The sequence below is a fragment of the Leiobunum rupestre genome, chromosome 6 (assembly GCF_980474605.1).
Source record: "Leiobunum rupestre chromosome 6, qqLeiRupe1.1.hap1, whole genome shotgun sequence".
NCBI classification, from domain to species: Eukaryota; Metazoa; Arthropoda; class Arachnida; order Opiliones; family Sclerosomatidae; genus Leiobunum; species Leiobunum rupestre.
This window is the reverse complement of record NC_143389.1, coordinates 25,866,782-25,877,406: the sequence shown is the minus strand read 5'-3', so window position 1 is coordinate 25,877,406 and position 10,625 is coordinate 25,866,782. Positions and strand designations below refer to the sequence as shown.

General features: G+C 38.0%; 1 protein-coding gene across 1 annotated transcript; it reads left to right on the top strand.

The window, feature by feature from the left end:
- LOC149940511 (uncharacterized) lies at positions 1-6,723 on the top strand. The gene is made up of 5 exons (XM_090180125.1): positions 1-64; positions 4,612-4,688; positions 6,277-6,393; positions 6,525-6,587; positions 6,664-6,723. The coding sequence occupies exons 1-5, from the start codon at positions 28-30 to the stop codon at positions 6,709-6,711; spliced, it is 342 nt and encodes a 113-aa protein (XP_090036251.1). The 5' UTR covers positions 1-27; the 3' UTR covers positions 6,712-6,723.
- The last annotated feature ends 3,902 nt before the right edge of the window (positions 6,724-10,625 follow it).

Genomic DNA, 10,625 nt, shown 5'->3' with positions numbered 1-10,625 from the left:
GGAGACGGTCTATCTAACGAACAAATTATGAAATTTATCACTCTTCTTGAACAAGCTGGCTGTGGTAAGATAATAACGAGAATTTATTTCTTTATACATGGGAGAAGGACTGTGTTGAGACGATTTTTAGCGTTTCTCTCAATCCCCTCACGCTCGTAGCGTAAACTGCTTGCGCTATAAAAAATCAAATTAGCCAGGTATTTATTGGGTTCTCTAAACCTTACGTCTTCCGACGCTATTGAAGCACGAGTCGGTGATATTTTCCTTTTCCCTTCAGACTTTCTCGTACCAAAGTAAATTAGACTACGATGCCCGAGAATCGTTTCAACGTGGTCATTTTTCCTTAGTATAAATAATTACATTCTTGATAGTAGTCACATTTTACTCTTAATTACATTTAGACGTGGCTCTAGAATAATTGAACTGATATTCGATACGTTAAGGTCGTTTTAAATTGCAAATACTTGATTACTCTTAACGGAAGTTAATACGGCATATCTTAATCGAACGAGAATAACTAAGGTATTCACGCTAGGTGCCCCAGACAACAGAATATTCGTAATTACATACATGTTTATGCGTGTAAATTGGTAAAGGTTGATTATTCGCTTCAATAAAAGATCCACTCTTTTTATCCTCCTCCTACGTGGCTAAAAGTAGTTCGTCGAATGAAATATTTCCAGTGTTCGCTTACTAGATTCGCCTGGCTAACCAAAGAAGACAAATATAATCCATACTCAATAGTCCACCAACTGTAGGGTTTCACTTCGGAAAAATTGCTTCCGAGCTGAATTTTTCCCGGCACCTTCATTTAGTCATAATATATAAAATGTCGAAAGTCCCCATCATTTGCTATTTGGCTAATATTTCCTTTTGCATGGGATTTACGGCTATAAACCTAAATACGAAAATTGGGGTCTGGCTATTTTCTACGGAAACAGCTCTGTGGAATATTTCGATACGACCCATTATTTTCCGCTAATGAAATGGGAACGTTGCACCCAAAACGCGTTTTACAATTTTGAGATTTCCTTGACTAAAAACGCGAAAGGCGCCAAATTATAAAACGCGTTTCGGTTACAAACTGCGATTGCGTAAAAACGATGGCTCGTACCGAAATAGAAAATAGCCGTGCCCTTATTTTCGTAATTAAGTTTATAGCCATAAATCTAATACCAACGCCTATTTCTCGCCACAACCAAATGATGGGTGCTTTTAATATTTTATATAATATGACTAAATTAGGGTGCCTGCATAAATTCAGACTGGTAGCAATTTTTCCGAAGTTTGGCCTGCATTTTTACTAAAGTTACTGGACTACAAGTAAAACCAAGTCAACTAGGCTCGCCATATACCCTTATTAACGGATGGTTTTCCTTTGTTCTGGCCCAATAAACGAGAAGGCTCTGGTTCGTGTTCGTTCGTTTCGAGTGACAGACAGATACGACTCCGATTATTGGAAAAATCGTCTGCTAAATCACGCTACGGCTCGTACTTAACGTAACTAGCACCAATCACCGTAGCTCCTGTTAAGCCTGGTGGCAGGAATGTGGAATTCGTTGATCCTCCTGTGACGAACATTTTTTAGTAATATTTTTTAATAGAGGGAGATGGTAATTAATTAAATGTTATAGTTGAATCTTACATAATTTTAGTTTAATCGCAAATAAATTATTCGCGGGCTGTGGGTTCGACCAATTAAAATTCCTTCTCTGTTAAATTATCCCCGTGTGTCTTCCCTTTCCCGCTGGCCGCCGAGGTTTGGGTAGGACATTGTGAGTCAGCTTTTCTTACCCGAGACCCCCCTGCTTATTAATAAAGGCTGCCGGTTGCAGATCTGTAGTGGCTTTGGGCTTTATGGGTTTATGGCCAAAGCTACCACGCCCCGTTGGAATCTGTAGGAGCAGAGCCAAGAAACTACCAACTGCCTTGGTAACATTTTTGGAAACAGCAGCGGCCCTGGTGTAACAGCGAAATGCCGATGTATCTTAAGTGTTATATTGAATTGTTTAATATTGTTCTTGCTTGTTAGTGGATCTTTGCAGAGTGGGTTTATTTAAATATTGGTTTATTCTTAGTTTAGTAAATGGAACCATTTAAAGTAGAGTACTATGGCAGCCTTCATTCCGCCGATTTTCGGTTGGGCCGACTGTCTGACGGCGACTATTTCGTGGCCAAAATACAGTCGGGAAACTACTCTTTTGACTGGTACTATGTGCTTCCAAATTACAGTCGGGGAAAATATTTTTTCCGCAAAGAAATTACTTTCCGACTAACAATTAGTAGGTATTACGACTCAATATTGCAATGATACCCGACCCCGTTTTGGATTCATACCCGACCCCGTTTCGGATTCATACCCGACACCGTTTTGGATACCCACCCGACCACATTTCGGATACCCACCCGACCCCGTTTCGGATTCATACCCAACACGAACTCTTTGGAATATTAAGATGTCTCTGGACGTATAATTCTGGTATGAACCTATAAAAACGTATTATATTAATACATCCCGAATTTAAACAGTGCAATATTTCTTAAAAATATATTTATTGAGAAATAGCCTATAAAATTAATATAACTATATATTGATCATTAAGATGGGACTTTAATTTTTTTAATACTGTTCAGATTTCCAAAATTTCTCCTAGTTTTCACTTCAATAGGAAATAACACTTTAAATTTTCAAATTAATATTAGAACGCTTTCAGAACAAGTGTAAAAGCACTTTAGTAACAAGAAAAGCTTAATATCACTACTTTGTTTTGAAAATTTTAGAAGTTTAAAACATAAACAATCTTTTAATTTCAAGGTGTTCTTTTTTACTTGAATTTTAAGTTAAATAAAACAGTTACACTTTTCAAATAGAAAACATTTACTTCAAATCCAAGATTCATATAAAATATGAATCAATTAGACTAAGCCTTTTTAGTTAGATTTAGCAAAATATTACACAAAATAAAAACGCCAGGAGTATTTTTATATTTCGATTAAATGAATAACGAAACTCGCCCAAGTAATATAATTCCTAGAGCCTAGCTTACTAAAATCGTGTATGCCTTAAAGCAGACGGATGAAACCAAAGATAATTTAAACTCGTACCCTAGATTCGAATACTGAGAGCTTTCCCGTTGACGGTTTTGTTACGAAGCGTTTACCCTTTTCCGGCACGTGACCTCAGAAAAATCGGGCTCTATCGGTTGCGGTAAGGCGCAAACCATGGAGCGAATTTTTTCTGAGTTTAAGCGGGAAGTGGGTAAACGCTATAGGCAACGCGCGAGAGAGTGATTTCGAATCTAGGGTACGAGTTTAAATTATCTTTGATGAAACCAAAACTTATAAGTGGCTATTTTAACAACAGGTCGAAAAAACCATAAATCTATTCTGTCTTTAATAACTCAATAAGACGGACAGTTGGGAATATATTAACAACAAGTAAAAATAGTCTACTTGCGATGTGACTATTTCTCCCACACCTGAACGCTGAATATTCGGTCCGTCACTTCATCGCTGAAATAGTCTTTAAGCAATCGTATAATCAATTCGATACCGAAACCAAGGAGGATAGAAACTTAGAAAGGGAGACGAAGTAGGAGACATGAACGCGCCAGTATCCTTGTAAAAAGTTTGGCGCGCGCTCGGCTGGTAAAATTCGGAAAAATGACGGCAGCACGTAGCGCAAGGTTGGTAAGGGGGTTTTGGTCTACGCGTCTTCTGATTCTAGGTCTGTTACTCAGCCTTCTACATCACTGGTTCGGAAAATGCTAGCCTTCTCAAAGTTACAGGTGACGTCACCTGGTTCGGCCAATATGCATTTTTTCGTACATGAGAACCCCTTGGCGTAGCGGCCGTCTTCTTACCGCCATTTACACGTCTTACAAGGATGATGGCGCGTTCATTCCAGCTACTTCGCCTCCCTTCCTATCCTCGTTAACCGAAACTAGTCTAGGTGGCAGGGTGAGAAATGAGGATTTTTTTTAAAGTGGACATGTGACCAGTGACCCCCTGGCTTAGAATAAATAAACTGGACCTTGACCAACGGGGTCTCGATCGAGAAATGGTTTGAAAGAATTATTAGATTGCCTCAAAAATTCGTCTGTTGCTGACGTCACCCAGATGAGATTCCATTGATTTTCAATAGGATCTCATCTCAGTGACGTCACGATTTTCGTTAGCAACAAAGTAGCCAGCCTTAGCCCTTAGCAACCACAGCGTATCGAGGCAACCTTTTATTACTAAAATTTACTAACCTTGGACCAGTGAACGCCGTCTGCTACATTAGAATATCGTGTTTTAACTTTTAACCGTTTTCAATAGGGTGAATTCAAATTGAAGTGTACAAACTTATAACTTAGTATTTTACAAATTACTAACAAAAATATAAAACATCTCGAATTAACTAACCCCCCTCCGATTTAATGCAACGGTCGGCCGACTGTCGGTAATCAGGCCCGAAACAAGTATACCACCGTCAGTTATTTGAACAGTCGGCCAATTGTAATTTTTACCGTCTAGAAAAAAATATATTACCAAAGTCAATAAAACCACTTTGAAATTCGACAAATTCCACTAAAGATTTCTTGGGATTCTTATCCCTTTTTTATACAGGTACTGACACCAGCACAGAGGAGAGAATGTTTTATAAAAACTGTGAAGCAGAAATTAATCCGCCAAATCATGAAAACGTAGGTTTTCCACTTTTTCTTTTACTAAATACCACAATTTATTAAAGAGGTGATACGGAGAGTTGACCCATTGGAAGAAACCGGATAATTCAATTTTCCCCATCCGACATCGATTAAATACACTTAACTTATTTAACAATGATCGTATAACTCAAGTGCTAAAGCTCACGATGTCTTTACTCGAAAGCACTGTTACCTTGGACCACTGCCAAAGGCTAAGATTGGTCGGCCTCCGCCGGAAATATACTCTGCTAAATAAAGTGATCTCTGATTAAGTTCATTAGATTGGAGTAAGGTGAAATTAATTGTCTACCACTAACAAAGGCCTTGTAAAAAATAAGTATTTTCATATAAATAATTATATTTATGTTAATGCTAGAAGTGAAGAGAAGCACATTGTGAAAAACTAAATGAAAAGAGACTTAAAACGGTTTTAAAATTCACAATTTATTTATTTAAAATCCAACGTTTCGGAGGAACTCTTCCTCCTTCTTCAGGGATTTTTCATGTTTTTCCCAGGATATTATGAATATTTATATTATAAAGTGTAGTATCTCTTCTTATGAAACTTTTAACAAATTTTACGGTGAATATTTAACTATTTGGATTTTTATACATACTTAAACTACAACTTAACTTTTCTTGCACAAAAGAACCAAGGAATACCAATGAAAAAGCGCCAGTGATAAACTCCGACACATTCAACACGATAATAGAAGGCTGCCATAGCTGTCTCCACGCATGACACGGTACCCAATATAACCAACGGGTTAAAGACAATTTTAACCAATTATACGTTGATTACATAATAATTTGCCTTTTATTATACGGCCTAGTGTCTATAGCAGAAGGCTTTTAAAAAATGCAATAATTTAAGCTTTTTTGGTGTGTTTGCCTAAACAATTAAGAAACTCGGTTTTTTTGCTATGATCAAAGTGTAGTGTCTTGTATATATATATATATATATAAATATATATATATATACATATATATATTATTTTATTATTAATTTAATTCAATTAATGCAATTTGTTTTGCCGACCATGAGAGAGTATACAAAATGTGGTCAACCTAAGTTGATTAATACTATAGATTCCTATAGCGGACAACCAAATATATATATATATATATATATATATATATATATATATAGAAATATACCATAATTCGTAACAATATCCGCTTCTACATTAAAAATATAATTTCAACCCTGTTTTAAAATATTTTACAACTAAGGACTAAAGATGGGCCAGAAAAGTCCGTAAGTGTTGAGATAATATTTTATCTGTGGGTGCTTTTATTTGAACATTACGGCTTTCAATACGAAAGCGGTCCTCTATTGATCAGATAATGAAGATACTCCAATGTTTATTATTGTTAAATAACGACAGCTTCGGTTGTCTCACGTTACATTGATTTCGAGTATTGTTAAAAGTGTTAATTAGCATTCACAGTACAAAATGTGGAATGAAAATTCACACAAATAAACCTCATGTACGTTTAATTGCGAATGAACAAAAATAGATAAAAAAAATAATTATTTCAATTAGTGGTACAATTTGTTTAATGTAAGAATATTTTGTTGCAGATTAAACAAAGTGTGCAAGATGGAGACGCACCATGCGCCGAATTTCTAGTTAATCCAGATGACGTTTCTCAAAATGGTGATTATGAAGCGTGCGCCGCACTTCAAACGCCAAAAGGAGTGAGTTTCAATTGATTATAAGTTATTCTGGGCCGTCAACCTAAGTGTAAAATTACTTTACTCAAAAGACGCAAAGCAAGAATTAAAACAGATAAATTAGAGTAGATTATTTATTGATTTTGTTTTGTAAGATACCTTTGATGCGATGTCTAATTAACCAATTGGGAGTAGTACCAGATATTACCCAGTTGGAAGTAAGTTATTTCAGAAATAATATCGGTAGGTAATGCATTCAGCAAACGTTTTATGACACAATCATTTGTTTTTCAGCATTGTGTCGAGGAATTTAAAAAAAAATTCAAGAAAGAGAGACGCTAAAAACAAAAAAAAACTATTGTTTGTACACTAAACGCAAATTACACTTTTTGCTTAATAAAATGTAATTAGATGAATATGAGTACATATAAGATTCAATTCAATTGTTGAAACGTATACGTGTATTATAACCATTTATGTAAACTCCAAAGGAGACACCACGAGGTGTTTCTCCCCGATTTTGTTTCAAACTCGGGGGTTAAATATAGTGGTCGGCATTATCCATCCATTTTCCGAGGAAATTTCGGTTATTTTTCAAATAACCACCAAAATCAGTTATTTTTATCCGTTTTTCTATTTCTAGTTAATTGTAAAGATAATTTAATTTAGAAAAGTCAAAAAACAAACGAAATCCGATAAAATAACTTTAAACCTCAAAAAAATTATATATATTGTTTAATCACTTAAGTTTACTTAGATAAAAAATATATTTTATTTGTAAGTAAGCTAAGAAATTAAGCGGGTCGGATAAATTATTGGAAAAAGACGAAAAGAAGATTATCTGGAAGTGATGTTCACCTGTTATTTTTTACTATTGATAATTTATATCAGATATTCCTCAAATAAGAATTGATTGAATAAAATAACTTAGTTACCCAAAGCCATCAATTATTTTTTCGTTTTATTCATAAAATAGCTATTGTAACTGAAACAAACCTTATTTCTATTCTTCCATTAGATTTAGTTCACTTAGAAAAGACAATCTATTGAATAGCAAGTTTCAAAAATAATTAGTTCTGATAAATTATCTATAAAGGCCAAATGAATTAATGAATATCTCAACATATGCCGAATTAAAAATATTATAGTAAAAATTTCCAATAACCAATTTTTAGTTCCATTATTTTGAACGCTACTTGTTGGCCATATATCTGAAATTTACTACGCAAATTATTTTCATTAGGAATATGAAATTATTTTCCTTTTTGCAAAATGATGAATTCTGGTGGTGATTCAAACTATGATCTTCCTTGACGCCATGAAGCTTCTTTAGTTCGATTAACTCGAGGGGCAGTTCACTCCAATGATTATTAGGACACCCCTCGCATGATTAAATCATGATTAGATTAGATTAAAATTAAATCTGTAGCTTTGGCTGTACAAAGATTAAAAATGATTAAATCATGACTAGCTTTTTAATCATGATTATTAGGACACCTTGTAACAAAGTGATCTGCCCCTCGGATTAACTCCTAACGACTTCGTCGCAAAGGAGCAGCGGGACAGTGTGTCAGAATTTATAGCCCGGTGTACCTAGTAAGAGAGACCATACCACAGGAGGCCTATCATCATAGTGCCCTACACCAGCGTCCACCTAGACCGGACAGGTGACAAATCCAGCATGAGTAGCAGAACCCTACTACTGATGGTCGCACCTTTGACGCAAGCCACTCAACCCAGCAGAAGGTGAAGCAATGGGTGGACCAATCCCCACTTAGCACACAGCAGTGGGATTTAGAATGGATGCTATAGCAACTCCAGCCGACACCCTACCTACGTAGGTAAGAAGCCAAACCCTTTGGAGAGAGCTCCTAAAGGGGAACGACGAGCACACAGTAGCCCAAGTAACCCGGCACAGCTGGCACCGGAGATCCCGGTAGGCCCCGAAAGGCCGGGAAACATGATCGCCGTGCCCTCATATGGAGGCCCGCCGCCCCACAGCAGGCTAACCAGTTTGCCTGGACCCTCAATGCTAGCCTAAACCGAAGTTCAGTATCCAGCCCAAACCTGACCGAAGTTGGAGGTGGAGATAGGACCATTTAATCAGAGCTAACATCTCCCAGTGCGCCACCGCCCTTTTAGGTACTCCGGAATGGAATTCCACTTTTGTATGGAGGAGGGGAGAAATGAATGTTTGCGGACGGCAAGTCTGAAGCCCGGAAGGATCATAGAGGGGACCCGATTCCCTCTTGGTGGGCGACGCCAGTCGGACAAGACCGCCGAGAAGGTGGCGAGTGCACCACAGGAGCCATGAGCCACCCCATTTACGACGGCTTAAGACGGTGGTGCAAAGCTAAGGTGTCCCATTTTTTGTTCTTGAGCACGTTTGTCATCGACGTACGCCACGTGAATCCAACACTGGTCGCGAAGCGAAGGGCACGCCGCTGGATACTGTCAACCGCGTGGACGCCACTTGCAGTTGATGGGGACCAGACGGCCGAACAGTACTCCCGGATCGGAAGGACGTAGGTTTTAACTCCTAATATTTCGCTGAGTGAACTGGCTGACCAACTCTGCAAAGAGAGAGAGAGCTGAGCACTTTGCAGAGTTTAGCGGTAGCAGCCACTGCTCACTCCATATGCCGATGGTGTCGAGGTCGGATTGAAGAGTAATGCAGTCCTGTGTCGAGAAGATCGGCCTGGAGACTGAGTGCTATGTCATCCGCGAAGATGTAAAGTTGGGAGACGACGTTGTCTCCGATGTCGTTGATGTAGATGATGAAGAGGAGAGGCACCAGGACCGATCTTTAAGGTACGCCAGACGAAGCAAGGAGCCAGTCGGAGGTGGCACCGAGGAGTACCACTCGAAACTCCCTGTTCTCGAGGTGAGCTGATAGCCACTCGGATTCTTGGAAAGAGAATGTCGTGATCACTGACTGCAGGTAGATGGGAGAGGTCCTCAAGTAGGTTGTCGTCAGAGACCAGCGCAAGGTCAAGAATATTGGTAGGCTCGGTGACTCGTGGGTAAAATGAGAGACCAACAGCGTGTGAAGAAAGCTTGTAGCCACTAATTGTTAATGTATAGTTAATCTTTTTTATCGAATATTTTTTGGTATTAACGTCTCAATATGAAGATAATCATTAAAGACACAGTAATTAAAATGCCTTGTTATCCCTAATATTCAGAATTCGGTAGAAATCAGAGAGCTGCAACGGAACGGAAATTATTCCGTTTCCGCGGACTCCGTTCCGTTCCACGGCGCTGGAACGGAATCGGAGCCAATTTATAAGAAAGTAGAGGAACGGAATGGAATTGGAGCAAATTTCCGAAAATTTGTTGTAACGGAACGGAATCGGAGCAAAATTCCGAAAAATCGCTGTAACGGAACGGGATCGGAGCAAATTTCCGAAAAATCGTTGTAACGGAACGGGATCGGAGCAAATTTTACGAAAAATCGTTGTAACGGAACGGGATCGGAGCAAATTTTACGAAAAATCGTTGTAATGGAACGGGATCGGAGCAAATTTTACGAAAAATCGTTGTAACGGAACGGGATCGGAGCAAATTTCCGAAAAATCTTTGTAACGGAACGGGATCGTAGCAAATTTCCGAAAAAACGTTGTAACGGAACGGGATCGGAGTAAAATTTTCCAAAACCTTTGGAATGGAACGGGATCGGAGCAAATTTCCGAAAAAATCGTCGTATATTGAAGCTCTTGGCTGCTGATTGGGTCTCTCCCTTTTCCAGACAGTGAGATCATAATCCCCCCTTCTTCACCGGCTCGTGGGAAACATAACTGCAACTGAAGCCTTTTTCTCTACGACTACGTTGCGTACATCAATGCGCAGAATCGCAAAAGGTACAAAGGCCGTTTAGCGAAAAGGGGGAATAAATTGGCGGGGTGACCCGGCTTGCGGTAAAGTTTTAGTTTTACATTCAAATCAATAGAGAATAGAATATATCAATTTGTGCCGCTTCAATTCAGGAATTTTTAGGATGGGGAATTTTACTTTTGGAAAGAGTTATTTTTGTTAGGGGACATTTACAAATAATGGTTATAAAATATAAGGTACAAAAACATTAATACATACAGCAAAATTAATCATGACAATGAAACAAATTATACATTTGGAAAGTTTTATAATAATTTTATGATGTAACAAAAACAAATGCCAATATTTCAATGCAATATGAATTGTTTCAAGTGGTCGGCATTATCCATCCATTATCCGAGAAAATGTTGTATAAGTTTAAA

Coding starts and splice junctions, on each gene's coding strand:
- LOC149940511 (XM_090180125.1), top strand. CDS start 28: ATGAAATTTATCACTCTTCTTGAACAAGCTGGCTGTG. Junction 65..4,611: donor TCTTGAACAAGCTGGCTGTG/GTAAGATAATAA, acceptor TTTTTTATACAG/GTACTGACACCAGCACAGAG. Junction 6,588..6,663: donor CAGATATTACCCAGTTGGAA/GTAAGTTATTTC, acceptor TTTGTTTTTCAG/CATTGTGTCGAGGAATTTAA.